This window comes from Atractosteus spatula, assembly GCF_055471065.1.
Source record: "Atractosteus spatula isolate fAtrSpa1 chromosome 10 unlocalized genomic scaffold, fAtrSpa1.hap1 SUPER_10_unloc_1, whole genome shotgun sequence".
Lineage (NCBI taxonomy): Eukaryota > Metazoa > Chordata > Actinopteri > Semionotiformes > Lepisosteidae > Atractosteus > Atractosteus spatula.
The window spans coordinates 6077521-6100954 of record NW_028296612.1 but is presented as its reverse complement, the minus strand read 5'-3'; the positions used below and the strand labels follow the sequence as shown (position 1 = coordinate 6100954).

General features: G+C 52.6%; 1 protein-coding gene across 4 annotated transcripts; it reads left to right on the top strand.

Annotated features, from left to right (window-relative positions):
* The first annotated feature begins 1046 nt into the window (after positions 1 to 1046).
* LOC148813638 (antigen peptide transporter 2-like) lies at positions 1047 to 23300 on the top strand. Of its 4 annotated transcripts, XM_088908034.1 has the most exons (13): positions 1047 to 1260; positions 2293 to 2793; positions 3609 to 3723; positions 4600 to 4730; positions 5135 to 5340; positions 6035 to 6232; positions 6735 to 6863; positions 7499 to 7687; positions 8302 to 8475; positions 9794 to 9953; positions 17027 to 17163; positions 18846 to 19181; positions 23280 to 23300. In XM_088908034.1, exons 1-13 carry the CDS (start codon positions 1251 to 1253, stop codon positions 23283 to 23285), a joined length of 2292 nt encoding a protein of 763 aa, XP_088764160.1. In that variant the 5' UTR covers positions 1047 to 1250; the 3' UTR covers positions 23286 to 23300. The 4 variants fall into 4 exon arrangements, with proteins under 4 accessions (XP_088764160.1, XP_088764159.1, XP_088764162.1 ...); XM_088908033.1 differs by lacking the exon at positions 23280 to 23300 and having other exon boundaries at positions 18846 to 19348; XM_088908036.1 differs by lacking the exons at positions 18846 to 19181; positions 23280 to 23300 and adding an exon at positions 17342 to 17682 and having other exon boundaries at positions 1051 to 1260.
* The last annotated feature ends 134 nt before the right edge of the window (positions 23301 to 23434 follow it).

Sequence of the window (23434 nt, the reverse complement as noted above, 5' to 3'; positions counted from 1 at the left end):
GGGTGAGCTCCTCCAGTCAGGACAGGAGGCTCTACTGTACACAGAGTGGGGTGGGGGTGGGGAACAGGCTGCCCAGCCCTGTGGTTGAAGCCGATACCCTGGCTCCTCTCCAGACACAGCTGGGTGAGCTCCTCCAGTCAGGACAGGAGGCTCTACTGTACACAGAGAGGGGTGGGGGTGGGGAACAGGCTGCCCAGCCCTGTGGTTGAAGCCGATACCCTGGCTCCTCTCCAGACACAGCTGGGTGAGCTCCTCCAGTCAGGACAGGAGGCTCTACTGTACACAGAGAGGGGTGGGGGTGGGGAACAGGCTGCCCAGCCCTGTGGTTGAAGCCGATACCCTGGCTTCTCTACAAAAAATACTGAATTAAAAAAAAGCTATTTCGGGGATTCCTATTGGCTACGCGAGAGCTCGGTTTTCAGCCAATCAGCGTCGGCTCGTCTCTGGTTGCCGGGCAGGTTGGCCTCGCCGGAAACGGAAGCGCGCGCGATCTTGACCTCTGACCCCCGATCGGCTGCCATGGCGACGGTGTCCTAGCTTCCGGCTCGGATCCAAACACGGCCGCTAAGGACGCGTTTTTAAACCTTTTCAAACCCTTTGCGGTCTGCGACGGTTAAACGTACTGAAAGCCGGTGAATTCAGGTACAGAAACGCAGGACAGAGCAGCCAAGCCCAGGGAGTGCAGGGTAAAAGCAGAGTACGGGGCAGTAAATCGTGTTTAATTCGCAGAGCCGTGAGAGAAGAGACCGTGGTGTCCGACAAGGCCAGGGCCTCGGCCGGGCTCGCAGCGGCGCCCGGGAAATCCCCACGGTGAACCCCGCGGGGAGAGAGGGAGGGGGGGGCTTCTTGTAAATAACAGGAGCAGGGCGGGCCGGTTTACGGGAAGCGCGTCCACAGCGGACCTGCGGCGCGGGGGCTCCACCGTGTGGCCGCATGAGGGACTGCAGCTGTGGCCGCTCGCTGCAGCGAGACCCCCTGATCCCGGCTCCCAGCCCCCCGGACCCCTGACCCCTGACCCCAGCCCCCCGACCTCGGCTCCCAGCCCCCCAGCTCAGCGATGTGCCTGGGCCCTGGTGTCCTGCTCGGGCCCTTTTGCCTGTGCCCGGGAGATGCCCTGAAACAGGCCCCTGTCCTCCCCTCCCCCCGCCCAGCTCCGCCCGGGGAAGTCCCGCCGCCGGCTCGGAGCGAAAGCGAAAGCGCCCGAGTCAGACCCGGGTGAGCGTCTGCTGGTGCCGGAGCGGACTGCGGACATGAGCTCAGGTGAGGCGGTTCTGACCCGGCGGCCGGGGTGGTGTGTGTGTCCCCGTGTGTCGTGTTCGTGTTCGTGTTCGTGTCGGTGTCGTGAGCGCGGGTGGGGTGGGCTGGGCTGGGAAGCCGGCTCCGGCTCGGTGTCGGTGTCGTTCCAAGCGGAAAGCGGGTCAGCCCGGGGCGCTGGTACCGATGGGTACTGACAGACAGACACACTGGGCTCAGGACCTGTCTCTGTCTCTGTCCCGCAGGTTTGGTGTCTGTCCTCACACACACACAGACAGTAGACGTCAGGCCCTGCAGTGGGGTGTCTGTCCTCACACACACACAGACAGTAGACGTCAGGCCCTGCAGTGGGGTGTCTGTCCTCACACACACACACACAGACAGTAGACGTCAGGCCCTGCAGTGGGGTGCCTGTCCTCACACACACACACACACAGACAGTAGACGTCAGGCCCTGCAGTGGGGTGTCTGTCCTCACACACACACACAGACAGTAGACGTCAGGCCCTGCAGTGGGGTGTCTGTCCTCACACACACACACACAGACAGTAGACGTCAGGCCCTGCAGTGGGGTGTCTGTCCTCACACACACACAGACAGTAGACGTCAGGCCCTGCAGTGGGGTGTCTGTCCTCACACACACACACACAGACAGTAGACGTGAGGCCCTGCAGTGGGGTGTCTGTCCTCACACACACACAGACAGTAGACGTCAGGCCCTGCAGTGGGGTGTCTGTCCTCACACACACACACAGACAGTAGATGTCAGGCCCTGCAGTGGGGTGCCTGTCCTCACACACACACACACACAGACAGTAGACGTCAGGCCCTGCAGTGGGGTGTCTGTCCTCACACACACACACACACAGACAGTAGACGTCAGGCCCTGCAGTGGGGTGTCTGTCCTCACACACACACACACACACAGACAGTAGACGTCAGGCCCTGCAGTGGGGTGTCTGTCCTCACACACACAGACAGACAGTGGACGTCAGGCCCTGCAGGCTCACTCTCACTCTCTCTCTCTCTGTCCCGCAGGTGCGATGCCCGGCCCCCCTCAGGCCCTGCGCGGTGTGTGTGCGTGGGCGGCGCTGCTGGCCTGCGACCTGGCGCTGTGGGCGGGGCTGGAGCGGGGCTCCTCCCTCCTGCTGCCGGCCCCGCGGGGCCCCTTCGCCCCCGAGCGCCTGGCGCGGCTCTGGCTGCTGGCGGGCCTGCGACTGGCCGCGCTGTGGCGGCTGGCGGGCGGGGCGCGGCGCCACGGGCTGGCGGCCCTGTGCCTGCTGGGCCCGGCCTACGAGAGTGGGCGCCTGGCGCTGGGCGGGCGGCCCCTGGGCGCCGGGGGCCCCGGCTTCGCCGCACTGCGCCTGGGGGCCACGGCCGCCGCCGCGCTCTTCTGGGAGGGCAGCTTCCCCGAGGGCGGGGCGCCGGGGGGCGGCGAGAGGGCGGCCCGGGGGCTCTTCCTGCGCGTGCTGCGCCTCTACAGGCCCGACCTGCTGCCCATGGGCGCCGCCTTCGTCTTCCTGGCCCTCGCCGTGCTCTGTGAGTCCTGGCTCTGCTGCTGGTTAGCACACAGCCCATTCCACTCCTCTCACACTGGGCACACTGGGCACACTGGGACAGGAGACAGTCCCGCAGCTCGTGTGTGTACACTGCTGCTGACTAGCTTCTGATTAGCACACAGCCCATTCCACTCCTCTCACACTGGGAACACTGGGACAGGAGACAGTCCAGCAGCTCGTGTGTGTACAGAGTGTGTGTACACTGCTGCTGACGAGCTTCTGATTAACACACAGCCCATTCCACTCCTCTCACACTGGGCACACTGGGAACACTGGGCACACTGGGACAGGAGACAGTCCAGCAGCTCGTGTGTGTACAGAGTGTGTGTACACTGCTGCTGACGAGCTTCTGATTAACACACAGCCCATTCCACTCCTCTCACACTGGGCACACTGGGACAGGAGACAGTCCCGCAGCTCGTGTGTGTACAGAGTGTGTGTACACTGCTGCTGACGAGCTTCTGATTAACACACAGCCCATTCCACTCCTCTCACACTGGGCACACTGGGAACACTGGGACAGGAGACAGTCCAGCAGCTCGTGTGTATACAGAGTGTGTGTACACTGCTGCTGACGAGCTTCTGATTAACACACAGCCCATTCCACTCCTCTCACACTGGGCACACTGGGACAGGAGACAGTCCAGCAGCTCGTGTGTGTACAGAGTGTGTGTACACTGCTGCTGACGAGCTTCTGATTAACACACAGCCCATTCCACTCCTCTCACACTGGGCACACTGGGACAGGAGACAGTCCAGCAGCTCGGTGTGTTGACTCTGTGTGTCTGTGGGCAGGTGAGATGTTTATCCCCTTCTACACTGGGAAGGTGATCGATATCCTGGGCTCCCAGTACCAGCAGAGCAATTTCCTGACGGCCATCCTGTTCATGGGCCTCTTCTCCATTGGCAGGTGAGACCTGTCTGTCTCTCTGTGTCTTCTCCATGGGCAGGTGAGACCTGTCTGTCTCTCTCAGTGTCTTCTCCATGGGCAGGTGAGACCTGTCTGTCTCTCTCAGTGTCTTCTACATGGTCAGGTGAGACCTGTCTGTCTCTCTCAGTGTCTTCTCCATTGGCAGGTGAGACCTGTCTGTCTCTCTCAGTGTCTTCTCCATGGGCAGGTGAGACCTGTCTGTCTCTTTCAGTGCTCAGTGTCCTGTGTCCACAGCTCTCTGTGTGCGGGGTGTGTCTGTGTGTATCAGCAGTGCTCTGATCTGGGGGTGCCCTGTGTCCACAACTCTCTGTGTGCAGGGTGTGTCTGTGTGTATCAGCAGTGCTCTGATCTGGGGGTGTCCTGTGTCCACAGCTCTCTGTGTGCGGGGTGTGTCTGTGTGTATCAGAAGTGCTCTGATCTGGGGGTGCCCTGTGTCCACAGCTCTCTGTGTGCAGGGTGTGTCTGTGTGTATCAGCAGTGCTCTGATCTGGGGGTGCCCTGTCTCCACAGCTCTCTGTGTGCGGGGTGTGTCTGTGTGTATCAGCAGTGCTCTGATCTGGGGGTGCCCTGTGTCCACAGCTCTCTGTGTGCGGGGTGTGTCTGTGTGTGTCAGCAGTGCTCTGATCTGGGGGTGTCCTGTGTCCACAGCTCTCTGTGTGCGGGGCGTGTCTGTGTGTATCAGCAGTGCTCTGATCTGGGGGTGTCCTGTGTCCACAGCTCTCTGTGTGCGGGGCGTGTCTGTGTGTATCAGCAGTGCTCTGATCTGGGGGTGCCCTGTGTCCACAGCTCTCTGTGTGCGGGGTGTGTCTGTGTGTATCAGCAGTGCTCTGATCTGGGGGTGCCCTGTGTCCACAGCTCTCTGTGTGCGGGGTGTCGCGGGGGCCTGTTCATGTGCTGCATCGCCGGTTTCTCGCGGAGGATCAAGGTGCTGCTCTTCGGCGCTCTGGTGCGACAGGAGGTCGGCTTCTTCGAAACGACCAAAACAGGTGAGAGAGGAGCCCCCTGCCCCCTGCCCCCTGCCCCCTGCCCCCAGTCCCCTGAGTCCCCTGAGTCCCCTGAGTCCCCTGAGCCCTGAGCCCAGAGCCCAGAGCCCAGAGCCCAGAGCCCCCTGAGCCATGAGTCCCCTGAGCCATGAGTCCCCTGAGCCATGAGGGCCGAGCTGCCCTGAACCCTGAGCCCCCTGAACTCTGAGCCCCGAGCCCCGAGGGCCGAGGGCCGAGCTGCCCTGTGGCACGAGCAGGTGGTAACTGGACAGAAGCCAGTTGTGGGAAACCCTGAATCCCACCTGTAGGGCTGTGAGGAGCTGGCGGCAGTGGGGTGTCGGGGCCACAGAGGCTCGTGGCTCTCGGGGGCTTGCTCTCGCGCTGACCCCCCCCGCTGTGCCCTGCAGGGGACCTGACCTCCCGGCTGGCCACGGACACCAGGCTGATGGGCATGACGGTGGCGCTGAACGTGAACGTGCTGCTCCGGACGCTGGTCAGGACCGTGGGCATGCTGGCCCTCATGGTCAGCCTGTCCTGGAAGCTCACCCTGCTCATGCTGATGGAGACGCCCGTGACGGGCATGCTGCAGAACGTCTACGACACCTACTACCAGGTACGGCCCAGGGCAGGCACTATCCCACCTGTCTCACCTGTACTACCAGGTACGGCCCAGGGCAGGCGCTATCCCACCTGTCTCACCTGTACTACCAGGTAAGGCCCAGGAGAGGCACTATCCCACCTGTCCCACCTGTACTACCAGGTACGGCCCAGGGCAGGCACTATCCCACCTGTCTCACCTGTACTACCAGGTACGGCCCAGGGCAGGCGCTATCCCACCTGTCTCACCTGTACTACCAGGTACGGCCCAGGAGAGGCACTATCCCACCTGTCTCACCTGTACTACCAGGTACGGCCCAGGGCAGGCACTATCCCACCTGTCCTACCAGGTACGGCCCAGGAGAGGCACTATCCCACCTGTCCCACCTGTACTGCCAGGTAAGGCCCAGGAGAGGCACTATCCCACCTGTCTCACCTGTCCTACCAGGTACGGCCCAGGGCAGGCACTATCCCACCTGTCCCACCTGTACTGCCAGGTAAGGCCCAGGAGAGGCACTATCCCACCTGTCTCACCTGTCCTACCAGGTACGGCCTAGGGCAGGCACTATCCCACCTGTCTCACCTGTACTACCAGGTAAGGCCCAGGAGAGGCACTATCCCACCTGTCTCACCTGTCCTACCAGGTACGGCCCAGGGCAGGCACTATCCCACCTGTCTCACCTGTGCTCTCACTGTCGCGTGTCCTGCAGAGGCTGTCGAAGGAGGTGCAGGACTCGGTGGCCAGGGCGAACGAGGCGGCGGGCGAGTCCGTGTCGGGCATCAGGACTCTGCGCAGCTTCAACATGGAGGAGAGCGAGGCCAGGAGATACGACAGCAGGCTGGAGGACACTCACCTCCTGAAGACCAGGAGAGACACCGTCAGGGCTGTGTACCTGCTCCTCCGCAGGGTAGAGTCCAGACCGCTGTCCTCCTCACATCCTGTCCAGTCAGGGTGTCTGTCTGAACCCCTCTCTCTCAGTGCAGTGTTAGTGTACTGGAGTGTCCAGTCAGTGTGTCTGTATGAACCCCTCTCTCTCTCAGTGCAGTGTTCATGTACTGGAGTGTCCAGTCAGTGTGTGTGTATGAACCCCTCTCTCTCTCAGTGCAGTGTTCATGTACTGGAGTGTCCAGTCAGGGTGTCTGTATGAACCCCTCTCTCTCAGTGCAGTGTTCATGTACTGGAGTGTCCAGTCAGTGTGTGTGTATGAACCCCTCTCTCTCTCAGTGCAGTGTTCATGTACTGGAGTGTCCAGTCAGTGTGTGTGTATGAACCCCTCTCTCTCTCAGTGCAGTGTTCATGTACTGGAGTGTCCAGTCAGTGTGTGTGTATGAACCCCTCACTCTCTCAGTGCAGTGTTCATGTACTGGAGTGTCCAGTCAGTGTGTATAAGCCCTGTGTCTCTGCTGCAGCTCGTCTCTCTGGGGATGCAGGTCATCATGCTCTACTACGGGAGACTCTTCATCCAGACAGGACAGATGAGCACAGGGAACCTGGTCTCCTTCCTCCTCTACCAGATGGACCTGGGGAGAAGTATTAGGGTGTGTCTGTGTTCCTAGTTGCCTTGGTTTGTATTCAACAGCATAGATTTAAGGACAAATGTATTTAAATTTTTAAGCAGAACATGTATCAAAATGAAATACTACTCACTTAAATCTAGTGAATATCATTTTATAAATTGAATATAATTCTTGAAGAATTATAAGTAGTGACTATTGTCTTTTCAGTACTTGTACATTTTTCTCATTTTAAATTTACAGCACTATAATCACGTTACATTATCCTCACTTCACATCACAGCATCACTATCAGATTCCAAATTCACTTCAGTTTTGTTATACTTTCATGATATTCTTGAGAGCTGGAATGTTTTACTTGAGAAGTTCACTTCTGTTGCTGTAATAGTCATTGATCAGTTTGAGTAGGGAGCTGCGTCAGCATGGCTAGGCTGCAAAGGAACAGGTACAGGTTTATTCCTGCTCAAGACAGGTTTGTGTTTCCTTCTCTTTTCAGCCTGGGATAAACCTTTACGTGTTCCGTAGTAATGAATCCTTTCACTCAACTGGATGATATGGCCTTCAAACCATTTAAAAATACAAACTAAAAGCAAACAATCCTGATAAGATTTCTTGCTAAAACGTTTGCTTCCGGTCTGTGTTTATGGATTTCATCTCAGACTCTGATTTACGTCTTCGGGGACATGCTGAACTCGGTGGGCGCGGCCGGCAAGGTGTTCGAGTACCTGGACAGGAGGCCCCAGGTGTGTGCAGAGGGCAGCCTGCAGCCCCCCTCTCTGAGGGGGCACGTCCAGTTCAGGAACGTCACCTTCTGCTACCCCAGCAGGCCCGACCGGCCGGCCCTCCAGGTACTGTCTGTAAGAGTGTAATAACAGTGTAATACGCGTGTAATAACACCTCCTTCCTGCTCAGACTGTCAAACTGGCAATACAGTGACTGAGGAGCTGAGCCCTGCAGAGACAGCACTGTGTCTGAACAGTGTTTCCTGTCTGTATCAGGCCAGTAACCCTGAACCCTTTATATACTGTCTATAACACAGTCATAACAGTGTAATACACATGTAATAACACATCCTTCCTGCTCAGACTGTCACAGCAATACAGTGACTGAGGAGCTGAGCCCTGCAGAGAGAGCACTGTGTCTGAACAGTGTTTCCTGTCTGTATCAGTCCAGTAACCCTGAACCCTTTATATACTCTCTATAACACAGTCATAACAGTGTAATACATGTGTAATAACATCTCCTTCCTTCTCAAACTGTCACAGCAATACAGTGACTGAGGAGCTGAGCCCTGCAGAGATAGCACTGTGTCTGAACAGTGTTTCCTGTCTGTATCAGTCCAGTAACCCTGAACCCTTTATATACTGTCTATAACAGTGTAATAACAGTGTAACAGTGCTGAAGTGTTACTCCATTGCTAGTCAGACACCCTGTGGACACGCTGACCTCTGTGCTCTCACAGGGCTTGTCTATGGAGCTGAAGGCTGGCCAGATCACAGCTCTGGTCGGACCCTCCGGAGGAGGAAAGACCACCTGTGTGAGTCTGCTGGAGAGATTCTACGAGCCCCAGGAGGGAGAGATCCTGCTGGACGGACACCCGCTGCAGGACTACGAGCACAGCTACCTGCACAGCAAGGTACCGATACTGCACTGTACTGCAGTAATAACACTGTACTGCACTGTACTACAGCACAGTGAGGTACCGATACTGTACTACAGTAATAACACTGTACTGCACTGTACTACAGCACAGCGAGGTACCGATACTGTACTGCAGTAATAACACTGTACTGCACTGTACTACAGCACAACGAGGTACCGATACTGTACTACAGTAATAACACTGTACTGCACTGTACTACAGCACAGCGAGGTACCGATACTGTACTGCAGTAATAACACTGTACTGCACTGTACTACAGCACAGCAAGGTACCGATACTGCACTGTACTACAGTAATAACACTGTACTGCACTGTACTACAGCACAGCGAGGTACCGATACTGTACTACAGTAATAACACTGTACTGCACTGTACTACAGCACAGCGAGGTGCTGATACTGCACTGTTCTACAGTAATAACACTGTACTGCACTGTACTACAGCACAGCGAGGCACCGATACTGTACTACAGTAATAACACTGTACTGCACTGTACTACAGCACAGCGAGGTACTGATACTGTACTACAGTAATAACACTGTACTGCACTGTACTACAGCACAGCGAGGTACCGATACTGTACTACAGTAATAACACTGTACTGCACTGTACTACAGCACAGCGAGGTACTGATACTGTACTACAGTAATAACACTGTACTGCACTGTACTACAGCACAGTGAGGTACTGATACTGCACTACAGTAATAACACTGTACTGCACTGTACTACAGCACAGCGAGGTGCTGATACTGCACTGTACTACAGTAATAACACTGTACTGCACTGTACTACAGCACAGCAAGGTACCGATACTGTACTACAGTAATAACACTGTACTGCACTGTACTACAGCACAGCGAGGCACCGATACTGTACTGCAGTAATAACACTGTACTGCACTGTACTACAGCACAGCGAGGCACCGATACTGTACTACAGTAATAACACTGTACTGCACTGCACTACAGCACAGTGAGGTACCGATACTGTACTGTACTACAGTAATAACACTGTACTACAGCACAGCGAGGTACCGATACTGTACTACAGTAATAACACTGTACTGCACTGTACTACAGCACAGCGAGGTACCGATACTGTACTACAGTAATAACACTGTACTGCACTGTACTACATCACAGCGAGGTACTGGTACTGTACTACAGTAGTAACACTGTACTGCACTGTACTGTGTGACAGTAGTAGTACTGTGCTATTCCACAGTAATGATACTCCACTGTCCTACACTTGCGCCTCAGTGTGACTCAGGGCTGCTCTCTCTCTCTCAGGTGTCCATGGTCGGTCAGGAGCCGGTTCTGTTCTCTGGATCCATCCGGGACAACATTGCCTACGGACTCCCAGACTGTCCGCTGGAGAGAGTACAGAGAGCAGCTGAGAGTGCAAACGCACACAAATTCATCTCTGCGCTGGAGCAGGGCTACGACACAGGTGACACTGTACTGATATAGATACAGTAACACACTGACACAGTGATGTAGAGTCACTCCTCACTGCGCTGGAGCAGGGCTACGACACAGGTGACACTGTACTGATATAGATACAGTAACACACTGACACAGTGATGTAGAGTCACTCCTCACTGCGCTGGAGCAGAGCTACGACACAGGTGACACTGTACTGATATAGATACAGTAACACACTGACACAGTGATGTAGAGTCACTCCTCACTGCGCTGGAGCAGGGCTACGACACAAGTGACACTGTACTGATATAGATACAGTAACACACTGACACAGTGATGTAGAGTCACTCCTCACTGCGCTGGAGCAGGGCTACGACACAGGTGACACTGTACTGATATAGATACAGTAACACACTGACACAGTGATGTAGAGTCACTCCTCACTGCGCTGGAGCAGAGCTACGACACAGGTGACACTGTACTGATATAGATACAGTAACACACTGACACAGTGATGTAGAGTCACTCCTCACTGCGCTGGAGCAGGGCTACGACACAGGTGACACTGTACTGATATAGATACAGTAACACTGACACAGTGATGTAGAGTCACTCCTCACTGCGCTGGAGCAGAGCTACGACACAGGTGACACTGTACTGATATAGATACAGTAACACACTGACACAGTGATGTAGAGTCACTCCTCACTGCGCTGGAGCAGGGCTACGACACAGGTGACACTGTACTGATATAGATACAGTAACACACTGACACAGTGATGTAGAGTCACTCCTCACTGTGCTGGAGCAGGGCTACGACACAGGTGACACTGTACTGATATAGATACAGTAACACTGACACAGTGATGTAGAGTCACTCCTCACTGCGCTGGAGCAGGGCTACGACACAGGTGACACTGTACTGATATAGATACAGTAACACTGACACAGTGATGTAGAGTCACTCCTCACTGCGCTGGAGCAGGGCTACGACACAGGTGACACTGTACTGATATAGATGCAGTAACACACTGACACAGTGATGTAGAGTCACTCCTCACTGTGCTGGAGCAGACCTACGACACAGGTGACACTGTACTGATATAGATACAGTAACACTGACACAGTGATGTAGAGTCACTCCTCACTGCGCTGGAGCAGAGCTACGACACAGGTGACACTGTACTGATATAGATGCAGTAACACACTGACACAGTGATGTAGAGTCACTCCTCACTGCGCTGGAGCAGGGCTACGACACAGGTGACACTGTACTGATATAGATACAGTAACACACTGACACAGTGATGTAGAGTCACTCCTCACTGCGCTGGAGCAGAGCTACGACACAGGTGACACTGGACTGATATAGATACAGTAACACACTGACACAGTGATGTAGAGTCACTCCTCACTGCGCTGGAGAAGGGCTACGACACAGGTGACACTGTACTGATATAGATACAGTAACACACTGACACAGTGATGTAGAGTCACTCCTCACTGCGCTGGAGCAGAGCTACGACACAGGTGACACTGTACTGATATAGATACAGTAACACACTGACACAGTGATGTAGAGTCACTCACCTCCACTGCGCTGGAGCAGGGCTACGACACAGGTGACACTGTACTGATATAGATACAGTAACACACTGACACAGTGATGTAGAGTCACTCCTCACTGCGCTGGAGCAGGGCTACGACACAGGTGACACTGTACTGATAAAGATACAGTAACACTGACACAGTGATGTAGAGTCACTCCTCACTGCTGGAGCAGAGCTACGACACAGGTGACACTGTACTGATATAGATACAGTAACACACTGACGCAGTGATGTAGAGTCACTCCTCACTGCGCTGGAGCAGGGCTACGACACAGGTGACACTGTACTGATATAGATACAGTAACACTGACACAGTGATGTAGAGTCACTCCTCACTGCGCTGGAGCAGGGCTATGACACAGGTGACACTGTACTGATATAGATACAGTAACACACTGACACAGTGATGTAGAGTCACTCCTCACTGCGCTGGAGCAGAGCTACGACACAGGTGACACTGTACTGATATAGATACAGTAACACACTGACACAGTGATGTAGAGTCACTCCTCACTGCGCTGGAGCAGAGCTACGACACAGGTGACACTACTGATATAGATACAGTAACACACTGACACAGTGATGTAGAGTCACTCCTCACTGCGCTGGAGCAGGGCTACGACACAGGTGACACTGTACTGATATAGATACAGTAACACACTGACACAGTGATGTAGAGTCACTCCTCACTGCGCTGGAGCAGGGCTACGACACAGGTGACACTGTACTGATATAGATACAGTAACACACTGACACAGTGATGTAGAGTCACTCCTCACTGCGCTGGAGCAGAGCTACGACACAGGTGACACTGTACTGATATAGATACAGTAACACACTGACACAGTGATGTAGAGTCACTCCTCACTGCGCTGGAGCAGGGCTATGACAGGTGACACTGTACTGATATAGATACAGTAACACTGACACAGTGATGTAGAGTCACTCCTCACTGCGCTGGAGCAGAGCTACGACACAGGTGACACTGTACCGATATAGATACAGTAACACACTGACACAGTGATTTAGAGTCACTCCTCACTGCGCTGGAGCAGAGCTACGACACAGGTGACACTGTACTGATATAGATACAGTAACACACTGACACAGTGATGTAGAGTCACTCCTCACTGCGCTGGAGCAGAGCTACAACACAGGTGACACTGTACTGATATAGATACACTAACACACTGACACAGTGACGTAGATTCACTCCTCACTGCGCTGGAGCAGGGCTACGACACAGGTGACACTGTACTGATATAGATACAGTAACACACTGACACAGTGATGTAGAGTCACTCCTCACTGCGCTGGAGCAGGGCTACGACACAGGTGACACTGTACTGATATAGATACAGTAACACTGACACAGTGATGTAGAGTCACTCCTCACTGCGCTGGAGCAGGGCTACGACGCAGGTGACACTGTACTGATATAGATGCAGTAACACACTGACACAGTGATGTAGAGGTACTCCTCACTGCGCTGGAGCAGGGCTACGACACAGGTGACACTGTACTGATATAGATACAGTAACACACTGACACAGTGATGTAGAGTCACTCCTCACTGCGCTGGAGCAGGGCTACGACACAGGTGACACTGTACTGATATAGATACAGTAACACTGACACAGTGATGTAGAGTCACTCCTCACTGCGCTGGAGCAGGGCTACGACACAGGTGACACTGTACTGATATAGATACAGTAACACACTGACACAGTGATGTAGAGTCACTCCTCACTGCGCTGGAGCAGGGCTACGACACAGGTGACACTGTACTGATATAGATACAGTAACACTGACACAGTGATGTAGAGTCACTCCTCACTGCGCTGGAGCAGGGCTACGACACAGGTGACACTGTACTGATATAGATGCAGTAACACACTGACACAGTGATGTAGAGGTACTCCTCACTGCGCTGGAGCAGGGCTACGACACAGGTGACACTGTACTGATATAGATACAGTAACACTGACACAGTGATGTAGAGTCACTCCTCACTGCGCTGGAGCAGGGCTACGACACAGGTGACACTGTACTGATATAGATACAGTAACACACTGACACAGTGATGTAGAGTCACTCCTCACTGCGCTGGAGCAGGGCTATGACACAGGTGACACTGTACTGATATAGATACAGTAACACACTGACACAGTGATGTAGAGTCACTCCTCACTGCGCTGGAGCAGAGCTACGACACAGGTGACACTGTACTGATATAGATGCAGTAACACACTGACACAGTGATGTAGAGTCACTCCTCACTGCGCTGGAGCAGGGCTACGACACAGGTGACACTGTACTGATATAATTACAGTAACACTGACACAGTGATGTAGAGTCACTCCTCACTGCGCTGGAGCAGAGCTACGACACAGGTGACACTGTACTGATATAGATACAGTAACACTGACACAGTGATGTAGAGTCACTCCTCACTGCGCTGGAGCAGAGCTACGACACAGGTGACACTGTACCGATATAGATACAGTAACACACTGACACAGTGATGTAGAGTCACTCCTCACTGCGCTGGAGCAGGGCTACGACACAGGTGACACTGTACTGATATAGATACAGTAACACACTGACACAGTGATGTAGAGTCACTCCTCACTGCGCTGGAGCAGGGCTACGACACAGGTGACACTGTACTGATATAGATACAGTAACACACTGACACAGTGATGTAAAGTCACTCCTCACTGCGCTGGAGCAGGGCTACGACACAGGTGACACTGTACTGATATAGATACAGTAACACACTGACACAGTGATGTAGAGTCACTCCTCACTGCGCTGGAGCAGGGCTATGACACAGGTGACACTGTACTGATATAGATACAGTAACACACTGACACAGTGATGTAGAGTCACTCCTCACTGCGCTGGAGCAGGGCTACGACACAGGTGACACTGTACTGATATAGATACAGTAACACACTGACACAGTGATGTAGAGTCACTCCTCACTGCGCTGGAGCAGGGCTACGACACAGGTGACACTGTACTGATATAGATACAGTAACACACTGACACAGTGATGTAAAGTCACTCCTCACTGCGCTGGAGCAGGGCTACGACACAGGTGACACTGTACTGATATAGATACAGTAACACACTGACACAGTGATGTAGAGTCACTCCTCACTGCGCTGGAGCAGGGCTACGACACAGGTGACACTGTACTGATATAGATACAGTAACACACTGACACAGTGATGTAGAGTCACTCCTCACTGCGCTGGAGCAGGGCTACGACACAGGTGACACTGTACTGATATAGATACAGTAACACACTGACACAGTGATGTAGAGTCACTCCTCACTGCGCTGGAGCAGGGCTACGACACAGGTGACACTGTACTGATATAGATACAGTGACACACTGACACAGTGATGTAGAGTCACTCCTCACTGCGCTGGAGCAGGGCTACGACACAGGTGACACTGTACTGATATAGATACAGTGACACACTGACACAGTGATGTAGAGTCACTCCTCACTACGCTGGAGCAGGGCTACGACACAGGTGACACTGTACTGATATAGATACAGTAACACACTGACACAGTGATGTAGAGTCACTCCTCACTGCGCTGGAGCAGAGCTACGACACAGGTGACACTGTACTGATATAGATACAGTAACACACTGACACAGTGATGTATAGTCACTCCTCACTGCACTGGAGCAGAGCTAGGACACAGGTGACACTGTACTGATATAGATACAGTAACACACTGACACAGTGATGTAGAGTCACTCCTCACTGCGCTGGAGCAGGGCTACGACACAGGTGACACTGTACTGATATAGATACAGTAACACACTGACACAGTGATGTAGAGTCACTCCTCACTGCGCTGGAGCAGGGCTACGACACAGGTGACACTGTACTGATATAGATACAGTAACACACTGACACAGTGATGTAGAGTCACTCCTCACTGCGCTGGAGCAGAGCTACGACACAGGTGACACTGTACTGGTATAGATACAGTAACACACTGACACAGTGATGTAGAGTCACTCCTCACTGCGCTGGAGCAGGGCTACGACACAGGTGACACTGTACTGATATAGATACAGTAACACACTGACACAGTGATGTAGAGTCACTCCTCACTGCGCTGGAGCAGGGCTACGACACAGGTGACACTGTACTGATATAGATACAGTAACACACTGACACAGTGATGTAGAGTCACTCCTCACTGCGCTGGAGCAGGGCTACGACACAGGTGACACTGTACTGATATAGATACAGTAACACACCGACAGTGATGTAGAGTCACTCCTCACTGTGCTGGAGCAGGGCTACGACACAGGTGACACTGTACTGATATAGATACAGTAACACACTGACACAGTGATGTAGAGTCACTCCTCACTGCGCTGGAGCAGGGCTACGACACAGGTGACACTGTACTGATATAGATACAGTAACACTGACACAGTGATGTAGAGTCACTCCTCACTGCGCTGGAGCAGAGCTACGACACAGGTGACACTGTACTGATATAGATACAGTAACACACTGACACAGTGATGTAGAGTCACTCCTCACTGCGCTGGAGCAGAGCTACGACACAGGTGACACTGTACTGATATAGATACAGTAACACACTGACACAGTGATGTAGAGTCACTCCTCACTGCGCTGGAGCAGGGCTACGACACAGGTGACACTGTACTGATATAGATACAGTAACACACTGACACAGTGATGTAGAGTCACTCCTCACTGCGCTGGAGCAGGGCTACGACACAGGTGACACTGTACTGATATAGATGCAGTAACACACTGACACAGTGATGTAGAGTCACTCCTCTCTGCGCTGGAGCAGGGCTACGACACAGGTGACACTGTACTGATATAGATACAGTAACACACTGACACAGTGATGTAGAGTCACTCCTCACTGCGCTGGAGCAGGGCTACGACACAGGTGACACTACTGATATAGATACAGTAACACACTGACACAGTGATGTAGAGTCACTCCTCACTGCGCTGGAGCAGGGCTACGACACAGGTGACACTGTACTGATATAGATGCAGTAACACACTGACACAGTGATGTAGAGTCACTCCTCTCTGCGCTGGAGCAGGGCTACGACACAGGTGACACTGTACTGATATAGATACAGTAACACTGACACAGTGATGTAGAGTCACTCCTCACTGCGCTGGAGCAGGGCTACGACACAGGTGACACTGTACTGATATAGATACAGTAACACTGACACAGTGATGTAGAGTCACTCCTCACTGCGCTGGAGCAGAGCTACGACACAGGTGACACTGTACTGATATAGATACAGTAACACACTGACACAGTGATGTAGAGTCACTCCTCACTGCGCTGGAGCAGGGCTACGACACAGGTGACACTGTACTGATATAGATACAGTAACACACTGACACAGTGATGTAGAGTCACTCACCTCCACTGCGCTGTGTTTCAGATGTGGGGGAGCGGGGCGCCCAGCTCTCTGGGGGAGAGAAGCAGCGCATCGCCATCGCCAGAGCTCTGATCAGAGACCCCCAGATCCTCATCCTGGACGAGGCCACCAGCTGTCTGGACGCTGACAGTGAGCACGCGGTCAGTGTGACTGTCCTGACCCCACTGTGTGACAGCGAGTGTCTCTGTGTGTCTCAGTGTCAGTGCAGTGATACTGTGTGTGTGTAGTAATACTGTGTGTGTGTAGTAATACTGTGTGTGTGTCTCAGTGTCAGTGCAGTGATACTGTGTGTGTAGTAATACTGTGTGTGTGTCTCAGATCCAGCAGGCTCTCTCTGGCTGCTCTCGGACGGTGCTGGTTGTGGCTCAGTGTCAGTGCAGTGATCCTGTGTGTGTGTCTCAGTGTCAGTGCAGTGATACTGTGTGTATGTAGTAATACTGTGTGTGTGTAGTAATATTGTGTGTGTGTGTGTGTCTCAGATCCAGCAGGCTCTCTCTGGCTGCTCTCGGACGGTGCTGGTTGTGGCTCAGTGTCAGTGATACTGTGTGTGTGTGTGTGTCTCAGTGTCAGTGCAGTGATACTGTGTGTGTAGTAATACTGTGTGTGTGTGTGTCTCAGTGTCAGTGCAGTGATACTGTGTGTATGTAGTAATACTGTGTGTGTGTCTCAGATCCAGCAGGCTCTCTCTGGCTGCTCTCGGACAGTGCTGGTTGTGGCTCACAGGCTGAAGACAGTGGAGAGGGCCGATCAGATCATTGTGATTGACGGGGGGAGGGTGCTGGAGCAGGGCACGCACCAGGAGCTGATGGCCAGCAGGGGGAGCTACTACAGGCTGAGGGAGCGGCTCTTCACCGAGGAGAACGGTGACCAGTGACCAGTGACCCTCGCGGTCCGTGACTCTGTCTGATCTGAGTTTCCACAGACTGAGAAACAGCACAGCACCACAGGGCACAGTCTCTCTGGCCCAGAATCTGTCACCTCGCAGAGAAAGTCATTTTTACTTCTTATTTTACTGTGTGTGTAGAAACTGCAGCGCTGGTCTCTATCCCCAGCTCACATGCGTGTTCTTTGTGTAATCAGACACTGTTTCCGAGTCGGATCATTAACTCCTCACAGTTACAGTTACTTCCGTCCTGCCCATGTGTGAGCTTGCTTTGATGTTTGCAGTTTCTGCAGATTTTTTAATAAAGCTTAACTTATTCCCAGAGTTGTCAGGCTGTGATTGACTTTTGCTCCGTCCTTTTCTTTGAATTCCATTTTTCAAGAAGCAGAATCTAAAAACTCTCAAACTAGCACAGCGCTAAAATATGCCCATATCCATATATGATGCTTTCCTTCGTCCCTTTTCAGTGTGGTTTTCCTACCGTGCACTGTGGTCTTATGGAAGTGGGATGTACTGCTTCCACTCATGCAGGACTGTATTTTTATCGGTCTGCGTTCTGCTCAGTCCACACCAGCAGAAACTGGGAACAGGGGGGAGTTCTGAGCGTCCTGGGATATGAGCACACCCAGTGTGGGAGCAGCTGTCAATCAGGACTGTGAGCCAATCAGGAGCGTCTGTGTGTTTAGCTGTGAGCCAATCAGGAGCGTCTGTGTGTTTAACTGTGAACCAATCAGGAGCGTCTGTGTGTTTAACTGTGAACCAGTCAGGAGGGTCTGTGTGTTTAGCTGTGAACCAGTCAGGAGCGTCTGTGTGTTTAGCTGTGAACCAGTCAGGCGGGTCTGTGTTTTCTCAATAGAGCCCCAGGTATCTCTCATATTAGAACCACAGTGACTCATGTGGGGGTGAAGTTTACCCATTCACAGATTATTTCCCCATCAGTCTCCTGTGACTGGATCAGGACCCAGGAGGGAGCTGCCGACACCGACAGTCTGTCTGAACTGCGGCAGGGTGTCCTGCTGGTCGCCGGCAGTACCCAGGTGTCGCCACAAGAGGGCGCCTCCCCACACACATCTGTTAAACTGGAGTCCCCTGCTGTGTGTTTGTTGCCTGGTGCCTGATGGAGGGAGTCTTCTAATTCGCCTGTTGAGGGAAGCTGGTGTCGGAAGGAGATCAGCAGAGCCCGGGGTTTCGGTCTTCCAGTCAGTCTGTCTGTCCTGCAGCAGGCTGTCCTGCTGGTTGCCTGCAGTACCCAGGAGTCGCCACAAGAGGGCGCCGGTAAGCTGAGCTCCGACAGCAGGAACGTCTGCTTTGGTGGCAGTGTTAGTTCCTGACCTTTGGGACACTGACCAGTAACATTATTTGCCGAGAACAAAAAAGAACATTTCTGCTGTGGAACACAGACGCTCCTGATTGGTTCACAGTTAAACACACAGATGCTCCTGATTGGTTCACAGTTAAACACACAGACGCTCCTGAAGAAAGCTGTGCTGCTGAAACGGTGTCTCTTTCCAGCAGGAATAAACCTGTACTTGTCAGTAAAGTCTAGTCTGTGTCTCAAATGTCTTTTCTCCCCCACCTCTGAAAACTCTGTTCCCCATCCGGGATGCTCTCACCTCTGTTTTCACTCTGAGATCGGCAGTCAGGGCTGCACTCGTGACCTCCGCACCTGACCCACTCCCCCACCCCAGGAGAGAGGGGAGCCGGTCGACCGTCTATTCAGTTCCGAACCCTGAGCCGGAGGGGAGCCCAGCCCCTCGGTCTCCTGGCTGATTCCCAGCGAGGCCTCCTTCTCACCCTGGAGCAGAATCAGGCAGCTGGAGGGTTTAGGACTCCTGGAGACCAAGCAAACACAGGAGCCCCACTCCCACTCCCACAGAGACACTGTGGCTCGGGGGACGCGCTCTGCCCCCTTGTTCAAGGGCTGTGGGTTCAGATCTTGGGGCAGAAGGTGTGCTATTTAATTTCACCTGCAGGATGATAAATAAAGGATATGGGGCTTCTGTGTGTCTTGACCTACAGAGTAAATAACATGAGTTCCTGTTGTCGGGGCCACATGGGTGTGTGGTCAGACACTGGCTGAGACAGGTGGTCTGTTCTCTGTTGAAGTCTTAACCACAGTAACAGGTTGATAAATACAGATTGTGGCTGTGGGCTGTGTGGTCCTGTAGATCAGAGGATCTGGCCACAGGCTTGTATGTCTGTGGGTGTGGGTTCAAATCTGCATGAATCAGGAGTTTTGTTTTTGAAGACAGTGTTAGTATCAGTGATAGATTGATCAGTGAAGAACTGGGAGCTGGTTGCTGTGTGTCCTGTAGTGTGAAGGTTAATGTTGTGGACTCTGAGTTGTGTGGCTGTGGGTTCAGTTCCCACTGAGAGTAAGACTTTTACTGTACTTGAATGGCAGGGAGAGGGAGATGTATTTGGCTTCACTCATCCACAGTAACAGGGTGATAAGTGTAGAGGTGGGGTCTGTGTTTGTGTGGGTCTGTAGTGAAGAAGTCAGGGCTGTGTGGTTGTGGGTTCAGATCCCAGTAAGACCTCAGGTTTGTTTTCAGTCTCTTACCCACAGCAAGAGGGTGATAAGTACAGAGACTGGGGCTGTGAGGTGTGTGTCCCTGTGGTCTGGAGGTTAAAGCTGAGGACTCACAGCTCTCTGGTTGTGGGTTCAAATCCCAGTAAGACCTCAGGTTTGTTTTCAGTCTCTTACCCACAGAAACAGGTTGATAAGTGAAGAGATTAAGACTGCAGTGTGTGTGGCTCTGTGGAGTGGAGCCTAAGGCTGTGGATTCACAGCTCTGTGGTTGTGGGTTCAAGTCCTGCAGAGACCTACAGTGTATTTTGGGTTTAATTCTTCCCCACAGTAAGAGATTGATAAGTACAGAGACTGGGGCTGTGTCTGTGTGGATCTATAGAGCAGAGGGCTAAGGCTCTAGACTCATGGACACCTGGTTGTGGGTTCAAGTCTGAGAGAGACCTGTTGCTTATTTAAGTTTAATTCTTACCCACAGTAAGAAGCTGATAAGTACAGAGACTGGGGGTGTGAGGTGGGTGTCCCTGTGGTCTGGAGGCTAAAGCTGAGGACTCACAGCTCTGTGGTTGTGGGTTCAAGTCCTGCTGAGACCTACAGCTTGTTTTGGGTTTAATTCTTCCCCACAGAAACAGGTTGATAAGTACAGAGAGTGGGGCTGTGTCTGTGTGGATCTATAGAGCAGAGGGCTAAGGCTCTAGACTCATGGACACCTGGCTGTGGGTTCAAGTCTGAGGGAGACCTGTTGCTTATTTAAGTTTAATTCTTCCCCACAGTAAGAGGGTGATAAGTACAGAGACTGGGGCTGTGAGGTGTGTGTCCCTGTGGTCTGGAGGATAAAGCTGAGGACTCACAGCTCTCTGGTTGTGGGTTCAGATCCCAGTAAGACCTCAGGTTTGTTTTCAGTCTCTTACCCACAGAAACAGGTTGATAAGTGAAGAGATTGATCCTGCAGTGTGGGTGGCTCTGTGGAGTGGAGCTTGGCTGTGGACTCACAGCTCTGTGGTTGCAGGTTCAAGTCCTGCTGAGACTGGCCTGCTTTGTCTTTAATTCTTCTCGACAGAAACGTGTTGATAAGCTGGGGGAGTTGTAAAGGTGGGTGGTGGGACCAATAGAGGAGAGGGTAAGACACTGGCTTCCTGACTGCAAGGTCCTGGGTTCAAGCCCAGGCAGGAAGGTGTGAGAGAGAGAGATGCAGGGGGTCAGTGGCAGGGACAAGTAACTAGATGAAGAGAGAGAGGGGTCTGGGATTTACCTTTTACTGAAAAATTCCAACAGTGTCAAACGTTTCAGTAAAAGGTAAATCCCAGACCCCTCTCTCTTTCTCATCTAGTTACTTGTCCCTGCCACTGACCCCCTGCATCCTTCCTGCCTGGGCTTGAACCCAGGACCTTGCAGTCGGGAGGCCAGTGTCTTACCCTCTCCTCTATTGGGCCTCCCACCCACCCTTACAACTCCCCCAGCTTATCAACACGTTTCTGTCGAGAATAATTAAAGACAAAGCAGGCCAGTCTCAGCAGGACTTGAACCTGCAACCACAGAGCTGTGAGTCCACAGCCTTAGGCTCCACTCCACAGAGCCACACACACTGCAGGCTCAATCTCTTCACTTATCAACCTGTTTCTGTGGGTAAGAGACTGAAAACAAACCTGAGGTCTTACTGGGATATGAACCCACAACCACAGAGCTGTGAGTCCTCAGCTTTATCCTCCAGACCACAGGGACACACACCTCCCACTGCCAGTGTCTGTACTTATCAACCTCTTACTGTGGGTAAGAAACTGAAAACAAACCTGAGGTCTTACTGGGATTTGAACCCACAACCAGAGAATTGTGAGTCCTCAGCTTTAGCCTCCAGACCACAGGGACACACACCGCACAGCCCCAGTCTCTGTACTTTTCAGCCTCTTACTGTGGGGAAGAATTAAACCCAAAACAAGCTATAGGTCTCAGCAGGACTTGAACCTGCAACCACAGAGCTGTAAGTCCACAGCCTTAGGCTCCACTCCACAGAGCCACACACACTGCAGGATCAATCTCTTCACTTATCAACCTGTTTCTGTTGGTAAGAGACTGAAAACAAACCTGAGGTCTTGTTGGGATTTGAACCCACAACCAGAGAACTGTGAGTCCTCAGCTTTAGCCTCCAGACCACAGGGACACACACCTCACAGCCCCAGTCTCTGTACTTATCAACCTCTTACTGTGGGGAAGAATTAAACTTAAATAAGCAACAGGTCTCTCTCAGACTTGAACCCACAGCCAGGTGTCTATGAGACTAGAGCCCTAGCCCTCTGCTCTATAGATCCACACAGACACAGCCCCACTCTCTGTACTTATCAACCTCTTACTGTGGGGAAGAATTAAACTTAAATAAGCAACAGGTCTCTCTCAGACTTGAACCCACAGCCAGGTGTCTATGAGTCTAGAGCCTTAGCCCTCTGCTCTATAGATCCACACAGACACAGCCCCACTCTCTGTACTTATCAACCTGTTAATGGGTGTAAGAAATTGAAAACACTTTGGCAGAAATTGAACCCACAACCCTATAGCAATGAGCATAGAAACTTAACCCCCTGCTCTACAGAGCTGCACAGACACAGTACCAATCTGTTCACTGATCAGCCTCTAACTGTTGGGAAGAATTAAACTGAAAACAGTACAACTGCCTCAGCTAGGATTTGAACCCAGGACTCTCTAGACAAGAATAGAGGCTCAGACCTCTGCTCTATAGACCCAGACTCCCCAAATACCAGTATACGTGTTTATCAATATGTTAGCTTTAGCAAGAATACCAGTGAAAAGAAACTTCCCGCATTAACTGGGATTTCATCCTTTAACTACAGGGATAGGAGCTCAGAGCCTGAGTCCTCGACTCTATAGAGCCTCTCAGCCACAACGCCAGTACCTTTCCTGATCAACCTGTTACTGTGGGCAAGAATTAAACTACAAGCAAGCTGCTCTCAAGAGGATCTGAGCCCACAAGCAGAGAGCACTCAGC